The 25634-nt window shown below is 43.5% G+C and overlaps 1 protein-coding gene across 2 annotated transcripts in view; it reads right to left on the bottom strand.

Annotated features, from left to right (window-relative positions):
- The window catches only part of KIF5C (kinesin family member 5C), a 151283-nt gene extending 126794 nt beyond the window's left edge, over nt 1-24489 (bottom strand). For both annotated transcript variants that reach the window (XM_029934612.1, XM_029934611.1), the window contains exon 1: nt 23978-24489. In XM_029934612.1, the coding sequence (XP_029790472.1) occupies nt 23978-24103 (126 nt within the window). In that variant the 5' untranslated portion in view covers nt 24104-24489. The remainder of the gene's footprint in view (nt 1-23977) is intronic.
- Nucleotides 24490-25634: the final 1145 nt, after the last annotated feature.

Consider the following 25634-nt stretch of genomic DNA (forward strand, 5'->3'; position numbering starts at 1 on the left):
CATCTCCTTTGAGGTCTGAGAAGTACAAAGTATTGTCAAAATAAAGACATCTTTGGGGAATTCTGAAAATTGAGCTGCGGAGAAGGCAAATGGGAAAAATCACAAAATCAGCAGAGTAGCTTTCCAAGGAGCACTCTGATGAGGTACCTGAAGAGTAGGAAACGGTTCAACAAAGCTGACTGAGCAGCTCGATTCTGGGGCAGCTAGCGACCTCAACTGTTTCTGTATCGGTCTGAGCCAAGCTTGAAGTAGAGCAGGATCTGAAATCATCCTGCTGCCTCAGTGCCCCAGGACCATCCTACATTCAGTCATGAGAGCAGGGGCCATGCACAGGGGACAGGGGAGAAGGGGAGACCCCACCTCATGGAATTAGGGAGGAGGAAATCCCAGTACTTGGTGGAGAAAAGCTGTTGAACTCATTTTTAAGGAGCCTATAGGTAAGTCAGGGGTATTATTTATCCATTCCATTGGTGCAAATGTGTCTAAGATATTCTTATTCAAGAGAATAAAATAATCCCTTTAATTTGCTTTACTTCATCTGGTTTCCATTTTTGATTATCTAAAAGCTGAAACTGCCACAGATTTTTAACAAAAAAAGCAGCAACTAGTCTGGAAACATAAATAAAAAGAAACAGTGGGATATAACTGTATGTACTTTGTCACTGAATCTTTTTTAAAATGATTAAACAGTCTCAGAGCACCTGGGTGGCTCAGTCAGTTAAGCTTCTGACTCTTGATCTCGGCTCAGGTCATGATCGCATGGTGCGTGAGTTTGAGCCCTGAGTCAGGCTCTGCACTGACACCACAGAGCCTGCGTGGGATTCTCTCCCCTCTCTCTGCCCCTTCCCTGCCCACTCTCACTCGCGCGCTCTCTCTCTCTCTCTCAAAATAAATTAAAAAACTTTTTAAAAAGTTAAAAAGTTTAAAAGTCTTTTCTGCTAAAAGAATTATATAGGCCAACAATTCTGAATTCTGAAAATAAAATACTATTTAATTAATATTCTACAAAGCAAGCACCTAATACAATTCTTTTTTTTTTATGTTTTTATTTATTTTTTTGATAGAGAGAGACAGAGTATGAGGAAGGGAGAGGCCGAGAGAGAGGGAGACACAGAATTCTAAGCAGGCTCCAAGCTGCCAGAGCCCAACATGGGGCTCAAACCCACAAACTGTGAGATCATGACCTGAGCCGAAGTCAGACACTTAACCAACTGAGCCCCCCAGGTGCCCTCAATTCTTTTATTTTAGAAGCAAGGACTGTATATGTAATGTCTCCGTTTCATATAAAATTTTCATCTGAATGTTGGATATTTGGTTTTAATGTGAAGATGGGCCCTTTAAACCTTATTGCTTTTCTCATCCTATATTCATTTCCAGCAAATACATGTGCTTTTTCTTTATAAAAAAAATTAAATAATATCCAAATACTTGTGATTATGTTCCACATTGGGCATTCTGCTGCAAAATCATAAAAATGGGACACAGGAAAAAAAAATTTAAGTTACAGAGGGATGATGTATTAGTCTCCTATTGTGGCTATAACAAATTACCAGAAATTTAGTGGCTTAAAACACCACCACCTTATTATCTTACGGCTCTGTGGGTCAGAAGTCTGCAGTGGGTCTCACTGGGCTAATGTCAAGGGGCTAGCAGCGCCGTGGAGTCCCTGGGGGAGAATCCACTTTCTTGCCTTTGACAGCTTGGGAGGCCACCCACATTCCCTGGCTCACGTCCTCCTCCCACCTTCAAAGCAGCAGTGACCAGCAGAGTCCGACTGAGTCTTTCTCAGGAGGCCATCTGTCTCGTTCTGACTCTTCTGCTTCCCTCTCCTCCAGTTAAGGCCCCCCCGTGACTGCACCAGGCCCATGGGGATAATCCAGGATAATCTCCTTATTTTAAGGTCAACTGCTGAGCAACCTTATTTCCTTCGTGTCAAATTACATACTCAGGTTCCCAGCGGTTAGCAAGCAGACATCTTTCTGCCTACCACAGATGGGATGGGACCTGTCTCATGGGATATGCATTTGAGGTCCTGGGACTTTGAGTATATTGTTACAATAAACGGTTTAGTGGTGATCCTAACACTCACTGAAGATACTGCAGAAATAGAAATACCCAAGACGAATTTGGCTTTTTCAAACTGCAAAGAGCTGCTCAGTCTAGGACTTTCTTACCCTCTAGATGCCTGAAGGTGTCCATTACTAATGGACCAAAGAAGACATCTGGCAGGAAGAGAGTCTGGGAGAGAGGTGGGACTTCACACAGTGGTCTGCATACAGAATGTGCGGGATGGAGGAGGGGGGGGATTACAGTGTGCAGGCTGCTTTCATACACAGGATCCCATGTCATCGTCACCCACACCTCACCGGGCAGTGCCCGGCATCTCCAGTTCACTGCAGACATGTTAAATTGATTGACTTGCCTGACATCATGCTCTCAGAGAGAGGCAACGTCAGGGCCTGATTCATCTCGACTGACTTAAACCACAGGCTCTCCCCTCTAGTCCCCTGGGGCGCAGCTGAGAGTGCCTAAGACCAGGTGACTTAGAAGACACCAAAATTAAACATTCACCTCACCACAGTCAGTTGAGGGAGAAGAAGCAGACTGAAACAAACTGTTTAGGACTAAGTAAGGGTAAGGTTTAAAATACCAATTTTAAGTCGCATCCTATCTACTCTTAAGTACACACCACCAGTTTAGAAAGTTTATTTGCTAGCGCCTCTCACAGTATCTGGCCCAGAGTTGGGACTCAAAAAATAGGTTTCACAAATAAACACCATATAGTCTTACAGTGTCTTTCAGCAGGAGCTTTGATCTGACAAGGGCATGAGAATGGGAAAGAGTGAGATTTTGATGTCCTCCAACTCTCCCTGAATTCATCACAGGGAATTAATTTTTTGAATGAACTCCCCAAAAAACTCCCTAGTAGAGAAACACTAGTCTACGAGATGCTGGTTCACAAATTACACTTATTAGGTCATAACTAGCATGTAAAAAAATAAAGTGTGGGGATGCCTGGGTAGCTCATTGGTTAAGCATCTGCCTTCAGCTCAGGTCCTGACCTCATGGTTTGTGAGTTCGAGCCTCACGGTGAGCTCTCTGCTGTCAGCACAGAGCCTGCTTCAGATCTTGTGTCTCTCCTCTCTCTGCCGCTCCCTTGTTCACACTCCTGTATGTACCCTCTTACACATGCGCTCTCTCAAAAATAAATAAATAAAAACTTTTTAAAATATTTCCTTAAAAACAGTGATTGAGAATAGAAAATTTCAGAGTAAATCACACATATTAAAATTTAGTATTTCATAAATCGATTAGTCCAGAGTTATGATGTCAAGTGTATATCTTGGATTTCTTGGTAAAATGCATCATGGTGTCATGGTTAAAAAAAAAAAAAAGTGGAAACTGCTTCTATAGTTCAAAACATTCCCATCACAGAATTCTGGAATAGGCTAGCTTTCACAGGGTGATAATTATCAATAACTCAGTTCAAAATGGTTGTTAATTTTTAGCTACCTAGTTTCCTACTGTCTTTTCTCTTAGTTATGTACAAGCACCCGGAGTTCTGGACCATTCTAATGAGACAAAGCAACAATGATGCTAAGAGAATCACCTCCCTGTTCTCTCTTCCAGGGCACTCTCAATCCCTTACCAAAACATTGTCTGGAATTCGCTTTCCTCTTTGACTAAATCAGAAGAGATGTTCCTAAACTGGGGGGGGGTGGGGGGGGGGGAGGGAAATCTATAAAAATTCGACTGCAGCAAAATACTTTTCATGCAGCCATCGACCCTACTGTGACAGCAACAGCTGGCTTTCAGGGAAGCCATTTCTAATACTCAGGATTTAAAGTCCAGAAATGCCTCCATCTCCCCACCCCCACCCCCACCTTCGGGGAAAGCTGGCATGCCTCTCACTTGGCCCCTCTACTCCACGGTTTGAAGGCTCAGCTATGCATGCTCAAAAAGTCATTCTCTGGGAGGGCTCCCCAAGAGCTCTCTTCTGGGGAATCTTAGTCTTGTTATCAGGAAAAAGCCAGGAAACCTTCCGTGGGCTATAATCTCCAGAGGAAAGGTGTGGGTTTGACGATCTCTGAAATCCCTAAAGTGTATATAGTAGGACCTGGGTACAAAGTGACTGTTACAGACCGAAGCCCTAACCTCCAATACAACTGTATTTGGACATAGGACCTTTAAAACGGTAAATAAAGTCCAACGAGATTGTATGGGTGGGGCCCTAATCCAGCAGGATGGATGTCGTTCCTTCCAAAGATCTCTCTGGATCTGAACAGGTTACATTTTTCTACCTTCAGAATTCACAGCAACTTTAAGTAGTTATTGTGAAACATAAATGTTAAGAGAAAAGAGCAGGTCACAGAAAAATATACACAGTATTTTATAAATCTTTTATTGATTCAATACCAAGCAATATTAAGCAAACAAACAAACAAAAAATGCTTGCAGTAAACCTACAAAGATTATTAGGTGGCTGATAAAAGCAAAATTTGGGAGGATGGTTTCCTCTGGGATGAGGGGACAGCAGCTGGGACATAGGGAGCTCAGGCATCGCTATCAGGGGGATGGCAGCTCCATGGGTGTCCCTTTTATTAGAATGTCTCGCCATGTATTTCTGTTACAGGCATTATTCCATATGTATTAAATCTTTCATAATTTAATTTATAAAAGTAAGATGTTAGAATAATATAACATCCATCAGTTAACAGTAGCTATTCTGGAAAGAGGGGATATGGGACATTTCTACTTACCAATTTTTACCTCCCTATATCTTTCTATTGTCCTAAAATGCTTATATAACGCTTACATTTGGAATAAAAAGTCAAGAAAGGTAAGAGAAGTAAAAAGAAGCTATTGGACATTTATGATTACTTTCATAATTTCTTTAATCTTTCCTCCCCCTTCATTTTCCTGAGTAATAAGCTACAATGAACAACAGACCAGCCCTAAGAAAAATGTATTCATTGGTCTAAAATAATTTTGATCCTCAGACCCTATGGCTCAGTATTGATTTATTACATATATTACACAAAAACACACTTGAAATAAAAACTTCAGCTGGAATTAACCCACACTCTTTTGAAATGAAAATAATAGCTATGAGGTTATAATAATAATTCAATCACTCATAGCCTGGTTATTAGGAAAACGCCAGGAAATAGACATCCAAAAGAGAAATTCTCTTATTTCTTTTCCTTTCAAGACAATTTAGGTAAATTATAGACATTTCGCTTTCAGAGCTGAGGACTATCAATAGAATTTTAAGTGTGGTTCATTTATATTAATGTCTTCAATTTAGAATTTCTTGGGCCCTTCTTTCTTTATGATGCTAGGTTTCAATTTAAATTGAAATAGTTTTGTAAGACTAGTAAGCTGCAAATCAAGAAAAGAGTGTTTTGTGTGCAGCTTCTATGTTTTCGTAGAAGAGGAAATCACTTGAAAGCAATCATTTCTATACTTAACATATTTCTAATTTCTTTCATTTTTGGCTCTGTCAACTGAAAAGCTGAACAGAACAAAACATAATTTGGATATCCAACACAAAATATTTTTATTCTTTGGAAAATGGAACTACTTTGCAAAATCTGCCCCAACCTTAAAGGTGTTTGTTGCTCAATAAACCTACAGTACTAGTCAATCGCTTATCAGTTGTATTGCCATTGTGTGTATGCATATATGTGTGTGTGTGTGTTGTGCATGTAGATGTCTGTCTGTCTTACTAGACAGTGATTTGGTTGAGGGTGGGATAAATAGAATGTGCTCCCTAAAGAATGCCTATATATAGTTTGGTCCAATTATGGTGAATTTCTTAAAAGAGATGGAGAATTGAGCTGTCGGCAGCTCCCTCAGTGGTCAGGTGGGACATACAGGAAAGGGAAGGAATGACAATCAGACCAAATATTATCATAAAAATGACATAATAAGGACCAAAAGAAATACTCTTTCAGTTAGTCATTTACTCATGCTTTCCATCATATATTGTGTACCCATTATGAGTCACATGCTGAGAATACGAAAATAAAGGAAACAATGTATATCAATTATGTCTTTAAAAAACTAGGATTTTATGTTTATTTATTCATTTCTTAAATAGGCTTCACACCAAGCATTGAGCCCAAGGTGGGGCTTGAACTGAAGACTCTGAGGTCAAGACTTGAGCAGAGATCAAGTGTCTGAGGCTTAATAGACCAAGCCACCCAGGCTCCCCTAAAGATATATTTAAAAAAGAAAGAAAGAAAATAGGGGCACCTAGGTGACGCAGTCAGTTGAGTGCCTAACCTTTTATTTCAGCTCAGGTCATGATTCCAAGGTATTGGAATTGAATTCCGAGTTGGACTCCAGGCTGAGGGTGAAGCCTGCTTAAGATTCTCTCTCTCTCTCTCTCTCTCTCTCTCTCTCTCTCTCTCTCTCTCTCTTTCTCAACCCCTGCCTGTCTCCCCAGCTTGCGCTCTGTCCCTCTCTCTTAAAAAAGATGGAAAATAAGTTGAACAAAACCCAGTATTCTGAGTAGGGTAATTCCAAGAAGAGAAGGACTAACAAAACAAGAAAATGCCTCCAATGAGGGTGTAAAGCCAGAAAGAAGAATTTCAAGAGGCACAGAGAGATGGGAATGGCACCCCAAGAGATGGGAACCTCAAGGACAAAGGCACCAAAGAGTAAAAATGCAGACTGAGGTTGAAATATAGTGTACAGTTAGGTTTGATTTCTCAATCCATTTCTCAGTTTCTGAAGGAAACATACTGTGGAGGGTTTGCTGAACCAAGGAACCAAGGTGATGAGTTCAAACTTATTTTAGTAGACGATGGGGAGTCTTAAATGTTTCTCAGCAGAGAACTGACATATTATATTCTGAGTAGCACTTCAGAGAGAAGACTTTGGCTACAATGTTCAAGGAACTAGAGGGAATGTAGAGCAAGCAGGGAATTGTTTCCCAAGACTATTATTACAACCCAAGCAAGAAGCAATGAAAGTCTTCAAGACCTACTCAGCAGTAAAAATAAAACAAACCGGGGATAAATGGTACTTCCTCACCTTGATAATGGATATCTGCTAAAAATCGACATCAAACATGGCCTTAAGATAAAAAATATGCAAGGATTCTTGCTATCATTGTTTTTATTTTAGATTATCCTGGAGGTCCTATTCAATGCAGTGAGACAAGAAAAAAGAAGTGAGAAGTATTTGTTGTAGAAAGAAGGAAGCAGAATTGCCATTATTTAAAGATGATAAAGGGCACCTGGGGGCTCAGTTCACGATCTCATGGTTTCCTGAGTTCAAGCCCCACATCAGGCTCTGCAGTGGCGGCACAGAGCCTGCTTGGTTGGGATCCTCTCTCTCCCCCCCCTCTCTCTGTCCCTCCCCCACTCACACTGTGTCTGTCTCTCTCAAAATGAATCTTAAATTTTTTCTTAAAATAAAACCTACTCACAAATTTTTAGAAGACACTTTACTAATATGTTTTGAATGTATATAGATGGATGTAGAAATCCACATAGAAAGCATAAATCTCTACACTTATAAGACACAGAAGAGCAAGGTGAACATGTTTTTATTAAAAAAAAAAAAAGCATTAGGGAAGCTGGGTGGCTCAGTCAATTAAGTGTCCAATTATTGATTTTTGGCTCAGGTCACAATCTCAGGTTCATGAAGTGGAGCCCCAAGTCAGGCTCCACTCTGACAGCACAGAACCTGCTTGGGATTCTCTCTCTGCCTCTCTTGCCTTTCCCAACTCACACTCTCTCTCCCTCTCAAAATAAATAAACTTTTAAAAAAGTCTTTATAATCCTTTTCCCTGTGGATAGATCCATGTAAATCAAGAGTACATTGAAACAGTCAGGAACTCGATGGGCCACCTGGGTGGCTCCGATGATTGAGCATCTGTCTTTGACTCAGGTCACAGTCTCACAGTTCACGGGTTCAAGCCCCACATTGGGCTCTGTGCTGACTGCGCAGAGCTTTGTGTCTGCTTCAATTCTGTGTCCCCTTCTCTCTCTGCCCCCTCCCCTGCTCAAAAAATAAAAAAGCATTAAAAGAAAAGCATTCAGGAGTCTAGCCTACAAGATTTCCTGGCAAATGCACCACCCTGAGAGCACTGGCACTGTGTTCTATGGATCCCCCTAGAGAGCCTCTCAGATGGAAACTAGAGCAAGAGTAAAGCTGACTCTGACCTTCATAAAAGATCTGGTGTCAATGTAAAGGCAGGCAACAGAGAGGGGGGGAAACAGCCTCCACTTTCAAGCACAGCCAGTTTATAGCTGCCTTCTCTGTAGCAGTTCCCTGAATTAAGTTTCAGTCCACTGGGTTGCTAATGGTAAACACCAAATAAACACAACTAAAGTGTACTTATTTACTGCAGGATTGTTGACGAGAGAGGTAGGGTTATCTCCAAGAGACAATGTGAACAACGCTTCCTGCATTTAATTGACAACAAACCTTTTTATCAGGGAATAACTCAAAGAACTTGTGCCCTAGGGAAACTCCAATTTAGAAAATGCTGTGCACCCTAGACATTCTCAACTCCTGTTAAGAACCAACATGTGGATGTGACAAAGCAAATGTTTAAAAGCAAAGCCTCTAGGGCCACACTACCTTAGTCTGAATCCTAGGTCCACAACTTACTTATACTTGCGCTCAAGTGACCTTGAGCAAGTAAATTAACCTCTCTGTGCTCTAGAATCCTCATCGGTAGACTTATGACATGTGTGGCTACCTCACAGGGCAGCACTAAGGATTAAAGTAAATGGGTGAACATTCCGTAAAGCATTTATAAGGGTTAAGTGTAGCAGATTTTGCTATATGCTGTCACTATGTTAGGATTACAATAGTTTGTGAGCAATTGAAGAAGAGTATAACTTCCTGGTCTAAGAAGATATTTACTCTTCATCTAATGGTGTGCATACGTCTGTGAAAAATACAGTAATATGTATGTTGTCTGTAGTTCTGCTAATCGAGATATTCAATTACCTGATATTTATACTTGAACACACTGTTGCCTAGAGTTGTGTTTGGGAAAGGGTGGGCTGATGGGAACAGAAAATAAAAGAGGCTACCCTTAACTTTAAAACATTGAGGGATTTCCTTTAAATTCAGTTCCCCTAAACATCCAAATTGAAAAGCACCTTCTCTCCAAACTCCCATACTCACTTCCCAAATAAGTTACATCTTCTGGAAGGAAATTTAGTACTGAAGAAATTCTGCCAGAATTAAGCCATTTTAGAGGGTTGTCTTCATCATTTCTTCCCTCACAATAGGCAAGCCCAACACACACGAGACTACTGCTGTGCACCGAGGAGGGTCTGACACGTGCAATGCCCCACACTACCCAGTTCTCACCTCTGATGGCAAAGTCTTCCAGCAAACTTCCAAGCCATCAGAAAACCGTTATTCTAAATATGGCTTAAGTTACATACACTTTACTTCAAAAATGAATTCACTGCCAAATAGGGCACTCATACATCCATGAAGGCTGTAGGAACTGGTCTCTATAGAAAGCAGCAGGATAATATTTAATAAGATCAAGTAAAGTGTTCCTTGCATTGGATCCAATAAATGCACCTCGGGAGAATGCTTTCTCTAGAAACAACTCAACGAAAAAACCAGCTCTGTGCACAGGGATGTTCGCTAAAGCATCACCCAGAGTAAGGGGAAGCTGGAGCTCTGAATGCCAAAGCAGAGGGGTTAGCACACTGTGATCTACCAGCCCCAATGGACACTTAAATCATCACTGAAAATTATAACCATGAATATATTACACAACATAGAAAATCCTGTATGGAGTAAGCTTATGGAAAAAGAAAAAAAAAAAAGCTTAACTGTATATCCAGGGTTGGAAGTACATTTTTTGAAATGTTAAGTGTCAATGAGAGGAAAAAGGGGGATATAAAAATTAAAATGGATGATGGTAGGGTGGTTAGTTGTGGCTGGCTTTGTGTTGTTGGGCTTATATGTTACCTCGTGGTGATTTTGCCATTTGCAAAGGAGGAAAAATCAATTCTGTGCCAAACCAGACAAACAGGGGCACCGGAGGGGTGAGAGAGAGATTTTCTAGCACAGAACCAACTCCCTCTCCAAAGAGCTGTGTGGCCTTCACCTGCAAGGTGAACACGAAGACACACACACACACACACACACACACGCACGCACACACGCACGCACGCAAGCCAGGACAAAGAGGCAACTGCTAGCGACCAGGGCAGCACCTCCTCCCACCAGCGGCCAGGGGTCTCCTAAGGCAAGCTGTTGTTCCTTGGGGTGGAGGCACCTCATTAGCAGGTGCCCAAGTAAAGGGAGAAGCATTTCCGGGACCAGAGGTCTCCTCCTTCCTGGCATTAGCAACAGAATGCAGACAGAAGGTAAGTGGCAGATTTGCAAATCCCAGTGGGGGAAGTTACAGTGGGAGCTGGGAGCTGGGCAGCAGCACACCCCCGTGATATTGTACACAAAGACAATGCTGCCTGTCACCTCTTAGGTGTTCCCAGTGTCGTCCTAGCACGCTGCTGTTAATGGTCAGCCAATTATAGGACACCGGCTGGGCGGTAACACTCAATGTCACAATATTTGTGGGGGAGCAGGGAGTGACAGCAGAGAGATGGACTAGACTAGAGCACACATCCCTCCTCAGTCTTTTCCCAACACTATTCAAGACAGAAATATCTAAAGCAGCTGTGTAGAAGAGAAGCAAAATTTACACGTGCAGAGTGGACAGGTCCTGCCCCAGCATCAAGGTAATGATATCCCTCTGCAAGGTTTCCCTGGACACAACGGGATGTGCTTTCTCTCCTTTTAACTCCAGCAAGGCTTTGTTTCCTCTTCTCTTTGGACACTCCCAGCAGGCTAACTTTCTTTTCTTTTTTCTTTTCTTTTTTCTTTTCTTTTTTCTTTTCTTTTCTTTTCTGACTTGCCTTCTTTTCTCGGATTATATATATAGTTACTGACAGCAGAGATCTTGTCTTGCTAAGCACACAATAAGCCCTCAATACATCAAAGTGGAACTAAAAGTAATAAATGCAAAAACAGGCAGTGTGTCGGCAGCACTAAAAAGATCATGCGATGCTGTCCAACAGAAATGCAATGGCAACAATGAATGCAACCCACATGCGTAACTTGAAATTTCCTAGTAGTCACAGTTTAAAAAGTAAAAATAAGACCCTTGGGTGGCTGGGTGGGTTAAGCATCTGACTCTTGATTTCAGCTCGGGTCATGATGTCAGTGTTCATGAGTTCAAGCCTCCTGTTGGGCTCTGCACAGACAACATGGTGCCTGCTTCAGATTCTCTTTTTCCCTCACTCTCTGCCCCTCCCCCCACTTGTGTGTGTGCATAAGTTCGTGCTCTCTCTCTTCCTCAAAAGAAATAAGCTTTAAAAAACAGTAAAAAAGGGGGAAATCACTTCAAAATGTAATGTATACACAAAATGGAGACATTTTACATCCCCAGCTCTTTTTCTGTCCTAAGTCTTCAAAAGCCCGTGGAAATGTCACATCTACTGGACACCCCAGCTTGGACCAGCCACACTGCTATGCCCGACAGCTGCAGGACGCAAGGGGCTTCCATCCTGGACAGCAGAGAAGTACAGTGACGTCCCAAACTTTACTTTTACTCTTTAAAAAAGTAAGCATTTTTCATAGTAATAACGAACTCACTTATATCAAGTTTTCCATGAATGTATACATCATCTCTTTATATTTGTTTTTTCATAGCACTAAAGAAATAATAAACAGGTGCATATTTTCCCCTTTACAAGCTCTTTTGGATAAATGACTAGACCAGAAAATATAGTTTAAAAACAGATCCTCAAAACAATCTTTAAGAGCCATATTTATTAAGAAACATTTAACAAATGAGCAAGCGAGTGCTGTTACTCTAGGATATAGGACTCTGGGTGTTTCTTTCCCACTTGTTTGAACACATAATTAGTAGGTTGTGTTGTTTAGTAATTATTACCGAAGAACTAAACACTTCCTTTTGAAAGTCTGCTTTTCACAAATATTATATAAATAAACTATTAGTAGTTAGGAGGTTCTGATGCTCTATAATGGCATTAGTTCAAGGGACCCAAAAAAGCCAGCTGCACCCACCCATGGGTAGGTGAGTTTGCTCCAGTAACCAGACACCATGTGGGTAGGGCATCAATACACATCATCCCAGTAATGAACGTGGCCAAGGGAGGAGGCTCATGGGCTTTTTCTACTTTCCTCACCTCACCACCCTCCCCATCCTGCAGTCCAATCTCCTCTGGACCTTGAGACCAGTGCACCTGGGCCTGAATCTGTGGACCTAGCCTAATTTACCCACTCAGCAGCATGCAGACAGGAGACAGAAAAATAGCTCCCAGAAGCCGCCCAGGAATCCAGACCCTGCAGAGGTCAGCTTACCACAAAGGCCAGATACAGGAAGGGATCCTGCCCCCCAGTGACCAGGACCGACAGGTCTGGACACTGCCCTGTCAGATTGGGATTTGGTCTTCTCTATGAGGCAGGAGGTGGCTATGAAAGAGAAGCATAAGTCCTTTCCCCCAAGACCATCCAAAGTTTCTGATGTCAGATGGAGTTGTTATTTAACCAGGTTCCCAGATGAAAATCAATAATCTCTGGGGAGTGAGGTGCCAGACAGTTGGTTCAGGGAAAAACTATGATATAACCTCCTCAAAGAATTGAAGCAGACTGCTCTACATTTCCTCAGGAGGCAAAATGAGACCTGGAAATGGAAGAGATCGCTCTGCGACCGAGCACGGGAAAGAAGGGGCTGTCGGTCCAGAATTGCGTAGCCAAGATCTTTAAGTAATTGCTTCTAAAATAATACTATTGATGGGCAGCTCTTATGACCATACACTGCAGTCTAGGAAGTTAAAGCATAAATTACTCGGGTTTTTTTTTAAGTTTGCACTTACTCTCCAACTCCATCACCCTTCAGTGCTTTTTTATTCCTTTTTAGTGAGAAAAGGCATAAGAAACATAAAAAAACAACCACAAGCCTTTTTCATTAATGTATTACATTGCAGTGAATTCTGTTCTCACAAACATATTTTTCCCTTCAGCTCTGTTAGATTTATTTTCCAATATTCAATTCACATCAAGGACAGGTATTCATCAACTAAAAAGGTAATAGATACCAATATACCTAGAAACACCCCGGAGAATTGCTGTAAATGTCCTGAGTGCCAGTCTGACAAGGGCGGTATTGAGCTCGGAAGACACCCGAGGAACACATCTGCCTGCTCTCCTGGTGTTTATCCAAGCCAACTAAAGCCAGGGGGGAAGCAGCAGGGAGAGACTATGACACGTACAGCTTTTCTGAAGACACTGCAAAGCTGGCACTGAGTTACTAGAAAGGGTAAGTGGGACGTGACCACTGTTCGGGGAGATGGCTGGAAATCCTGCTTGGCCTGATTGTCCTGCGTGTCTCTGCCGTCCCACAGCGCGCGGCGGCCAAAGCCTCCCTTCTTCTTTCAAGGTCGATACGTAGGAGCATTTGCTGATTTGAGCAAATGAGCTATAGAATAAATTTATGAAGCAATAGGGGATATTTGGGTATTTGACATGAAGGAATTGCTCCTATTTTAGTTGTGATGATGTTATTGAGGTTTTAAAAGAGAATGGATATGTTATGGATAAAATGATGTGAGATTTCACTTTAAAACAATCCAGTGAATTGGGGAGGAAAGGTTAGGGGAGTATAGAAAAAATAAATTTGGTCATTTGTTCATGATGGCTAAAACTGGTTGACAGGTTCCTGGGGATACATTTTGTTATTCTTTCTACTTTGGAGTATGTTTGGAATTATTTATTTTTGAGAGACCAAGAGAGAGAGACAGGGCAAGCAGGGGAGGGTGAGAGAGAGGGAGACACAGAATCTGAAGCAGGCTCCAGGCTCTGAGCTAGCTGTCAGCACAGAGCCCAATGCAGGGCTCAAACCCACAAATCATGAGATCATGACCTGAGCCGAAGCCGGAAGCTTAACCAGCTGAGCCACCCAGGCGCTCCTTTCTAGGGCTTTTCTGAGAGGGTTATTTTATACCTTCTAAACTTACCATTGCCCGGAAGATATCACAGGCCATTCAATGTTAGCACCAAGGAGAAAAGCGTCCACCCTATTTTTCTTTAAGACTACAAACTTGGCCTCCATCTTTTGCTGCCTCAAGAGAGAGATTTAGCTTTTGATCACCTCCAAGAAACAAACACCCTTTAGGATATTGAAAGCAACAAGCGACAGCCTACCAAATCGTATGATTTACATTAAAAGTCTGAAGGCATTGTGGTGTTCTGGATCTACAGGTTAACAGTGTGTGACAGAACACATACTCCTGGTAAGAATTTAATTTCACTCGGGTCTGGAGGATGCCTTATGAGACAAACTGGCAGCAATTCCATCTGGTGGACAGAAAAATCAGAGTATAACACGGAGGACAATTTACCGTCTCTGAACTGCTCTGTCTCAAGAGCTATGAGTGCCTTAAAATCATCTATGCCCTGTTACCCAGCAATCCCTATTCTAGGGATGTGTTCTAAAACAGCCATCTGCCAAGTACACGAAAGATGTGTGCACCAATGTTTATCACACTTCTGTTTATAACAGAAAGAAAAACAAGCAGAAACACCCCAAGGTCAAACACTAGGAAATGGTTAAAGTATTGTTTAGATATATAATGCAATTATATGTAACCTTTAAAGATGCTGATATCTAAAGTATACCGTTAAGCAAAACAGTGGGTTTCAAAACAGATTTTTTAAAAATCCTATCTGTGTTTTAAAACAAAGTATGTTGTTATATAGAATGGAAAAGAGCTGGGATATACAATGAAAGGTTAACAATAGTATTTTCTGGTTTGTGAAATTAAAAGTGCTTTTTACCACCTTCTTCATGCTTTTCTGTATGGTCTGAATTTTTTTTTCAATGAGCATGGAATACATCAGTGTCCCTGAAAAAGCTATTTCACTTAAGACAGTAACAGTAAAACCATGAGATGTCCAAAGCAGGAAAAATGAGTTATCAGAGCTGGAGAGTAGTCAAGGTAAAAATCCAAGCAAATAAATCCAGGCTCTACCATGTGACAGCTTAGGACCGTCAGCGTTCTTTTATTTCCTTCAAAAGACATCTGGTACTAAGCATCTATTCTGTTCCAGGCACTGTTCCAGGCCCTGGAGATATTAATAAATGGCACACATTTCCTACCCTCAAACAGTTTTGCATCTACTTGGAAGAAAGGATGTATATACCCAAATAAATGAAACACAGTACTGGGGAAGGTCAGTTGGGGGTTGTCCGTGGATACAGGGTGCACAGGAGGACGTGTCTAATCTGGCAGGGTGGAGGCAGAGAGGGACTGGTCAGAAAACATTTCCGGGGAGGCACTACTGGATGAGATTCTAAAAGCAAATGGATGCTTGCTATTTTGGGGACAGTCACCTCAGGCATGTGGGAAGTGAGCAGCTGGGGTAGGGGCAGGGGAGACATAGCTACCTCATCACTGGGGGAAGGGAAGGACAGATGGAACAGGGCTGAGGGGGTGAGGTCAGGAAGGGAGGCAGGCCCATAGCACAGGTCTCAAGTGCCGCACTGAGTCATCTGGGTTCCAGATCACCAAACTTTAGTCAGGTTCCTCTGAGCCCCCTCCTCAGCCAGGCCTGACCTTAAACTTCCATGTCTGTCCTTGCGGAGTGCAGTGTTGGCCAGAATCCTCCCAAGGCAGTAAAGAGGATCCCTCCCCCATCCAATATCAATATCTCAACATCCTTGATACCTGATAATCTAGATCTTGATTCCTTGATATCTGGCCTGCCTTCAGCAAGAATCCCCCCTACCCCTGATGTCTCCTCTTAGTAACTGTCCATCCACCTACCCACCCACCCTCACAACCTGCTCTACTTGTATGTGGAGTTGAGCCTGATTTTCTTGCCTATTGCAATAGTACTAACACTTATCACAATCATCTTCCTTAACTATTTTTACAAGGGTCAGGATAATCTTTTTCCTTAACACAACCAGAAGGCACCAGAGAACCTGTGATAAGGGTCTGGGCTCTCCCAAGATTAGTCAGTCTTACAAGAGGACAGAGAAATAACCACTGGTGGGTCTTACAAAGCAGACATTTTCTGGCTGCCCACGGCACTGTTTGTGCATTCGCTCTTGTGACCGTCACAATCACTGGACAAGGTGGACAGTGATATTATCCCTGTTTTACAGGCCGGGAGACTGAAACTTAGTAAGGTTTAGCAGTTTGTCCGAGTCCATACAACTAAGAAGGTGCAGAGCTGGGAGCCGGTCCTGCTGTCTGACTCGCGCCCACGTCTGCTGCTGGGAAGCACCGTGAGGAATCTAGATCTCCACGTTCTCCCATGTTCTCTGCAATATCAACCAATAATGGCAAAAGCAACAAGTCCTACTGAGAGGAACTTGGTGGGCATGCAGTCAATAAATGCGTTAAGAGGAGGAGCTTTTTCAGCCACAAAAATAGGACCTTATAAAAACCCTGAGAGAAATAAGGTGACATTGGATCTCTCAAGGGGCTATTTTTTTCTCAACTGAAGTGAAACCATTAGGGAGGAGGTGGTTTTGTTTTTGCTTGTTTAATAAGTAGACACAGGTGAGAAATCTGAGGCAGGGACCAAAGGGAACCCAAAGGTGGGGGCGGTTTCCTATTTTGAATGGGGGAGAAAAGCCAAGAATGGAAAACACTGTCATCAAATAGGAGACATTGGCCAGACAAGCACAGGTGGAGGAGAGGGAAATCCCCAGTGATACCCAAGTTATTTAAGGAAATGCAGAAACTGGCATTCATGGAGACTTGGTTCCATGCAGCGAACAAGGCAAGAAGGAACCCTCAATGCATATACACTTACAAAGCATCTAGACAACCACTGTGAAGGAGCCAAAGAGCCATAAAACACACACACACTCTCCCTCTCTCCTGTATATGATCATTGCAAATCAAAGGATCAACTGATAATAGTCTATAAATAAACAGACTGTGAGCTCTGCCTTCACGGATGGTTAGGAATTTCACAAATAAGATGAAAAGAGAGGCTATTCCAAGCAAGAATGCCCAAGAACAAATGCCTAAGAAATAGGCATGCAAGAAGGGTTTTTAGAGATAGGGTTAAGGACAGTCATTTTAGGAGGCAAAGGTAATTCTGAAAATGAGAAAAATTATAGGCAAAGAGGAAAATGGGGGATAATGAGCATTTATGGGGCATTTTCTCTCTACTAGAGGCTATTTTTGACCACTTCATTTCATTTCACTCTAACAGCACTGTGAGATAGGTACTGATATCTCCATTTTAAATATGATCAAACTGAGACCCAGAAAAGCTAAGCAACTTGGGAAAAAGCCCCACAGCTAGCGAGGGAGTCCACACGCAGTTCTTTCTGACTCTCCCTCCTACCTCCACCAACTCCATTTACTTAGGTGGCGCCAACTGTGTGCATGCCAGGAACAGCGAGTAGCGTCTGTGCCCCCTGCTAGATTATAGCTACTTTCTTGTGTTTCACGCCTTCCAGGGTTTCAGAGGGTATGTTTATTGGAAATTACTAATTCATTTTCAAGTGATGTAAACAGCTCTGAACGTAGGGCACAGAAGAATGAAGGACTGATACATCTCGACGTTATAAACACTACTATTAGTGTTCACTTAGATAAAGTGACTAAATAAACTCTTTAAAATCTTGGCTTCAAATCTGACTGCTTTTAGGAAGGAATATGAAATGATGCAACCACTTTGAAAAACAGTTTGGCAGTTTCTTAGAGTTAAACATATAGTTACAATATGCTCTAGCAATCCCAAGATTGAAATAATCTTGGTATTTACCAAAGAGAAATAAAAATTTGCCCTCACATGAAAACATAAACGCAAAGGTTTATAGCAGCTTTATTCATCATCACTCCAAACTGGAAACAACCGTGTTATATCTATCTAGTGGACTACCACTAAGCAGTGAAAAGAAATACACTACTGATACATGCAAAAACAAAATAAATCTCAAAGAGTTCTTAAGTAACAAACCCAGGCTCAAAAAGATCCTTAATATGTGATTCCATTCTTATGAAAGTCTGGAAAAGGCAGTATTATAGAGAGGAAGAGGAAGTGCTTGCCGGGGGTTGAGAGGGGAAAAGGTCTGACTGCAGAGGGGTGGCATGAGGGCTTCTGGGAGGTAGGGAGAGGTGAAGAGCTGTTTCGTAGTTTGAATGTGGCAGGGTGTGGGGGGCAGAATCATGGCGTCCAAAAATGTTCACCCTCTAATTCCTGAAATCTGTGAATATGTGAATGTTAAGGGTGAAAAGAATTTTGCAGATATAATTAAGGTTGCTAATCAGCTGACCTTCAAATAGGGAGATCATCCTAGATTATGTGGGTGGTCTCACTGTAATCAAGTGGGCCCTTAAAAGTGGAAGAGGGATACAGAAGAGTCAGTGAGAGAGTCGTGCCATGGAACTTGCAGGAAAAGTGTGAACCATGAGACGGATCAACCTACTTCTGGTTTTTAAGACAGAGAAGAGGGGCACAGGATTAGGGCCTAAGAGTGGTTTCTAGAAGCTGAGAGGCGCCAGGCCTGTTGGCCAGTAAGGAAACAGGACCTCGCTCCTATACCATAAGGATACTGCCACCAATCTGAATGAGCAAATAAATGGATTTTCCTCTAGAAAAGAACACAGCCCTGCCAACAGCTTGGTCTTGACTTTATGAAACTCTAAACAGAGAAACCAGCTGATCTGATGGACGTCTGACTTATGGAAACTTTGGGATAATTAAGTATAGTTTTAAGCCCTTAAATTTGTGGTCATTTGTCACAGCAGCATAAGAAAACTAATGAAGCATTGCTACACAACTCTACATTGTCAAAGTCCTTCCCACTGAAATACACACTGAAAAGAAAGTGGTTTTATTGTGTATAAACTGAAAATGAAAAAATTTTAGGGGTGCTTGGGTGGCTCAGTAGGTTAAGCATCTGACTTTGGCTCAGGTCATGATCTCATGGTTTGTGAGTTCGAGCTCTGCGTTAGGCTCTGTGCTGACAACTTGGAGCCTGGAGCCTGCTTTGGATTCTGGGTCTCCCTCTCTCTGCCCCTCCCCTGCTCACATTGTCTCTGTCTCTGTCTCTGTCTCTCTCTCTCTCTCTCTCTCTCTCTCTCTCTCTCAAAAATAAATAAACATTTAAAAAATTAAAATGAAAAAATTTTAACGTTCATGTTTTTAAAGACCATTACTATGGACAAAAAGAAAATTTCTAGCCAAATTACTTCATTTCCTTAGTCCTTAATCTCCACAGCAATAACTCCAATTTGTAATTTGGTCTCTGTCCTCGGTTCTTCTTTCTCACCCATCCACTCCCAAGAACTAATCTGAGTTTCTGCAGGCTGAGGCCACTTTCCATGCCACTTACCAGCTCAGCGCGAATGGCTGATGTTTTGCATTGGCTCTCAAATGGGTCAGAACTTAATGCTTTCCTGGGACTTTGAATAAGAGGAAAGCCCCAAGAGAGGAAACTGGACTGTCAACATCCATTTCAAAGAACTTACTGGGAACTCTCCACGACAGAGAGTTTCTATCAATACAAATACATCAAAACCAACAGTCAGAGCCATAAGTAATGGCTGACTCACCAAGATTTTCAGCAGCTAATGGAGGAGTACTTTGAAAAATGTTATAAATCCAATATTTTTCTCTGAAGAATTGCTTTATGTGGAGCCCCTTTTCTAATCACTAGGTCATCCTCATCCTCTAGTTCTACCTCGCCTCCAGGGTCAATAGCTTTCCTACTATTTAACAAAGCGGAAAGAGGTATTTCCCCAATTTTCTTATGGCATTTAAGTCTAATTACCCAGCCTGCTCCAAGGAATAGCACTTCCCTTTAAAACTGTTTTTTTAACTACTCCCCACAGTATAGAGCCAATTACAGGTCCACAAAATAAGTTAAATATACCAAAGTAAAGATTTCTAGATTCAACAAAGAGATCAATAAATCCTTAAGTGCTTTCTATGGGCAAGGCCCCAGGAAGTACAAAGATGGTCTTTATCTTTGCCCATGGCTTACAATGTCATTAGATATATGATAAAACTAATAGTCTAAGGCAAAATCATGCTACAGGGGTTCAAAGTGGGGAGAGGCTGTGGCTGGGCTGCTCAGACAAAGAAAGCTTTGCACAGGAGCTGAAAAAAATGCAAGGATGGTGGAGGTATTTATTTCCTCTAAGACAGGGCATTTTCTTAAAAAGAAAAATCTAGAAACTACACCTGCAAATTCTCCCTCTTGGCGTACATCTCCACAAAAGTTGAAGAGAACTTAGTTTTTTTAATGTATTTTACCTATTCACCTAAGGTATGTCTCACTCTGCCCTAAAGCTTCTCTCTTCTGTTGCTCCAAACTTCCTCCGCCTCTTCTCAAACCCACACTACCCTGGCTCTTCTCTCTTCACTTGCTCTTGCCTCATTTTATTTTTTTAAAGTTTATCTATTTATATTGAGAGAAAGAGAGAAGTAGGGGAGGGGCAGAGAAAGAGAAGAGAGAATCCCAAGCGGGCTCCACACTGTCAGTACAGAGCCCCACATGGGGTTCAATCTTGTGAACTGTGAGATCATGACCTGAACCGAAATCAAGAGTCCAAGGCTTAACCAACTGAGCTACCCAGGAGTCCATTTTACTTTAATTTTCAGTCGGCTCCCCACCCAGCATGGAGCCCAACATAGGGCTTGAACTCATGACCCTTAGATCAAACACTGAGCTGAGATCAAAAGTCGAACGCTTAACCAACTGAGCCACACAGGTGCCCAAACAGAACTTTAAAGAAAAAAAATTGACCTTAGTTTCAAAAACAAAAGAATTTCTGGGATTCTGAATTTAGACTAAGAGCTGACTCCACAGAAATTCATTCTTTACACATCTCACTTGGGAGTAAAGACAACTGACATTACTGGACAAGTCTTGTCTTCTTTGGTCATCCCCACAATCTACACCTCTGCAAGCAAGGAAAGAAATGCCCACCTAAGGCAATCTCCACCTGCAACTGAACCATATGGGCTGGTTACAACTGAATTGGCTTGGGAGCCATTCTATTCAGAGTACAAAATGTGATACAGGCGGCTAGAAAGGTCATTCCCATTAGTTACACATTATTAATTAGGAATCGGAAGGGTCCTGGCACATGCCAACCCCCATTCTCCTTCAATGTCTGACACTCTTCTGGTCTAGATGCACTCTCACCAAAAGATGTGTAAAAGAATGTTCATAGCAGCTGTGTCCACATTAACCCCAAAGTGGAAACTATCCAAATACCTACTGACAGTTAATGGATGAATGAATTGTGGTGTATTCATACAATGGGATACTACAGAACAATAGGCAGGAAAAAACTGCTACACTCCACCACACGGAGGAAACAGACCAGCATAATGTTGCCTGCAAGAAGCCACACACAAAAGCAAACATACTGTATGGTTTTACGTATGTAAAGTTTATTAAAAAAAAAAAAAAAGCAAAGCTAATCTATGGCAGAAGGCAGAATAGTGATTACCCTGAGGCAGAGGGAGTTAATAACTGCGGATACTAATGGGACCTCTGGGGTCCTAAAAATGTGTTTCTTAGTCTGAGAAATGGTTACAAGGGAGTGGTTACTTTGTAAAAGCTTGATAAGCTGTACTCTTATGATAACACCTTACTATATGAATGCTTTATTTCTATTAAAAAAAAAAACTTATCCTAAAGAAAACTCAAAACTGCTGTGTTAAAGAATTATAGTAAGATAATCAAAAATTTCACTTTACACTTGAAGAGTTACATGTGTATTCACAACCACGATTGTTCGTTTAAATTACTTATAGAGTAACTTTGTTTCAACATATTTATTTAATAGCATGCATACTTAGATGTGAAATAAACATCGTTCTTAGGATCTCTGCCTTGCACACAGATCAAAGACAATGATTTATTACTCTACTTCATTTGTCTTGGTGCATCACTCTCGAAGACTGAGAAAGACCAGGAGGATGAGAAGAAAGGAGGAGAGGAAGAACAAAAGCAAGAACAACAACTTCTTCCGGCTTTTCTTTAAAACCTCTGAAAAAAAATAAGGTCACCAGAACATGTTCTAGTGCTGCATACTTATTTGTTAAAAAATTGTTACAAGGTAAGGGGCAGGGACTAGATGTCCCCAGGAACTCCCACTCTATCTAAATCACAGCCAAATCAGACTGTAGGCTGATCCCAGCTGAGAGATGTAACCCAAACAAGCTACTATCTGCCCCATGTACTGGCTGCAGATGTCACTATCACCTATCTGTCATTAAGTATAGAATTCTCCTCTTCATCAATAATTGTAGCGTACATCTTCTCTTTAACACTAAACAGAGAAAAGCCCTTTCCTGCCCTCAGAGTTCAGTTCCTAGAATAAACGCATGGCATCTGGAGGTCATGTTTCCTAATGACTGTTAAAATGGGAAGGGGAGAAGAGATGGTCAAAAGGGAGCTGCCTTCCTAAGGGAAGGACAAGATGAAGCCCGCGGGCAAAGACCAGAACGCTGCCTCGGTTACCCTTTCCGGGAGAGCACCCGCCTACCGATTCAGCTAGCACCTGCTAGTCCCTCAGGGCCCTTCTCAGGGACTGCGGCACAACCTTGGTCAAGATGCTGGGGGTTACTTGGCCCGGCAAACGTCAGCCTCTGGTGCTTGAGAAAGGCTTGGCGGACGCTGGCAGGGACCCTCCAGAAACTGTCACCTGTCAATCACTTGACCTAAATACACCAGCCACTGGGGGAATCGGAGGGAGGGGGTTAGCCTGAGCATGCTCAGTAATCTGGATGACATCACTTAATCAATGCCGGGGACGGGAAGGCTGCATAAGCAGCCTCGAGCGGGCTGCCAGGAATATGTCAGCGGGGATCGGGAGGCTCCCATTAACTCGGTCCCTCCCCACGCGGCTCGCATACAAAGAGGGCACCGTCAGCTACACACGCTGGGGACAACAGAGGGTGAAAGGGCGGGGAAAGGCTGGTTTATTTAATTTGACATACTGCTTTAAGAACTAAAACCCAATGGTATTCCCTGCCCCCACCAGCAGCCCTGGCTTCAGAAAGAGAGCCAAGTGGGGGGAAGGGAAAAGGGAAGGAAAGGAAAGGTAGGAAGAGAGATTGGGGGGGGTGGGGGGGGGAGAGAAGCATCCAGCCACACAAAGTAACTTCTACTCTCGACAGAGAGGGACTATCTGGATGTGCTCTGGACCCCTAGTACCACAGCTGTGGGCGCAAAGCCTACTCTCCACCCAGCGCGAAGCACATCCAAGGGTCTGGGGACACCAGATGTGGGGGTCGCCTTATTGGGGAGGGGTCAGTCCCGGGGACCACGTCCAGGGCAGCCTGGGTTGAGATGAAGCAGGAGACACATCAGGCCTCCCGGGGACACCAAGGCCACCAGTGTTCCCCCACCTCCAGCCTTCTGCACGCAGAGCAAGGTGAAACGCCGAGGGGAGCCACGTCTACACGGCGTGGGAGCTCTGAGCCAACGCTAGGATTTTTCCAGTACCGTTTTTTCTTTTGCTTTTGCTAAGGTCGTGAGAACAGGTAGTGTTGGATAAATCGAACTGATGCCTGGTACCATCTTTGAGCTGGAGAGATCATACTTTAAGGGGAGCCTAGGCACCCCACTAGAGGATAACCGGAACACCCTACCCACGCGGCGTGGCCGGGGCGGGGAACAATAGGCCCACGAGGGCCCCCACCCCGCGAACAATGGCGGCGCCGAACCCTTCCTCGCCCCCCACCTCCACTCTCACCACCTGGGCCCTCCCGCTGCCCCCAGTGGCCCCTCCACCCTCCGGGAGCGAACTATAGGGCGTGGGGGAGAGGGGTTCTCTTCCAGGCCGGGGAGAGGGCAGCCCTGCCGGGATGTCCGAAGGGGCAGCCGAACACCTCTGCCGTCTGGGGCGTTCTGGCGCCCAGCTGCGGCGCGAGGCAGCAGGGGAACCCACACGTCCCGGACACTTACCCCAATCACCACGGTCTCATCGCCTTTAAATTTTGGGATGAATTTGTCCCCTCGGAGAATCTCCGCTTCGTTGAGGGGTCGGAACCGGCACATCACTTTGATGCTGCATTCAGCTGGATCCGCCATCTCGGCTGGCGGCAGGGAGGGGGCGCGGGGATGGGTGGGGGGCCGGGGCTCAGTAAGACGAGGGAGGAGGCCGTGAACCGCACCGCCAGCAGCGAGGCCGCCTCCTGCAGCCTCCGACGAAGCTTCTCAGTAGGTCATCGCGAACTCGGCAGGCTGGGCGCCTCCGGCCGTTCCGAAACCGGGTAGGTTTCCACCAGCCTCCCGCCCCGCCGGCTGCAGACCTGCCTTCCCTGGCCTTGCCCTGGCCTGGCGCTGCTCCCCGGGCCCACCTGCCCGCGACCACGCGGCCGGCGGACTAGGCGATGCGCAGGGAGCGAGCCTCGCCCGGCTCAGACCTCCCGGGCTCCTGCGCGCCCAGCCATCCTGCATCAGCACCAGCGCTCTCGGCCGCCACCCCGGCCCGCCCCTTGGCCCCGCCCACCCCCGGCTCGCCCCGGGACGGTGACGTCACTGCGGAGATCCGCCCCGCCCTCGCCCCGGCTCGGGGAGCCGAGCATCCTGGGACTTGTAGTCGTTCATCCTCCCGGTGCAAAGACAAGGATCCTTACTTACAGGCTTTCAGGCACCGCAGTGGTACCCCAGGGGCCACCTCCGAAAGCCTGCAGGCAGACCTGTATGGCTGCCCAAGTCAAGAACAGGGTAGAGGTCATATCCAGCACTCCCAGTTAAAATCTCTATATAAACCAGGTCTATATCATCTCTTTAAATCTTTTCATGATCTCCAAGGAGAATCCCTTAAGATAATGTCCATTATGGAAACGTTATGGAGCATTTTCTATGTGCTGAACAGTTTTGTAAGAGTTGTTGGGAAATGAAAGGGGGAAATGAGATTTGCATGAATATTTGAAGCCGTTATTCCCCTAAATGCCTACGCATGCCAGTTCACAACATCTTTGGGGTCAGGGGCTGTTTTCATATCTGATGAAAGTTGAGGACATTTTCTATAACAAAAAATAAAAAGGCAAATAAACATACACACCCACAGATTTTCCACACTATGTCATTGGCTTTGGGAACAACCAGATCCTGCCTGTGACTCCCAGGTGAAGAACCTTTCTTAATTACTATTAATTATAGTGCCATTTCCAAACCTCTGCCTAATGCCTACTTAGAACCTGTAGAATGAACAGAACATACATAGGATCGACTTCTAAAGTCCGTTGCAAAATACACTCAGACCCTATGGTCATGTTTCTGTCCACTCATCAGCCTTATCTCTTACCACTTATTGTCTTGATGTTTATACACTGACAAACACCAAACTACTTGTGGCTTCCTCCATTCACCTTTTGCTGTGCTTGCTTCTGAAAGTCATTTGCTCTCTGAGAGTCATCCATTCATGCCTATTACTAAGTATATTAAGGCTCTTGGAGTAAAAAGTAAGAGAAACTTGTCAAAGCCACTATGGCAATAAGAGAGTTTATCAGAAGAACCCAAATTACCTTGCTTATTTTTTTTCTTTTTTTTCCATAATATTTTATTGTCAAATTGTTTTCCATACAACACCCAGTGCTCTTCCCCTCAAGTGCCC

Source organism: Suricata suricatta, chromosome 3, assembly GCF_006229205.1.
Source record: "Suricata suricatta isolate VVHF042 chromosome 3, meerkat_22Aug2017_6uvM2_HiC, whole genome shotgun sequence".
NCBI classification, from domain to species: Eukaryota; Metazoa; Chordata; class Mammalia; order Carnivora; family Herpestidae; genus Suricata; species Suricata suricatta.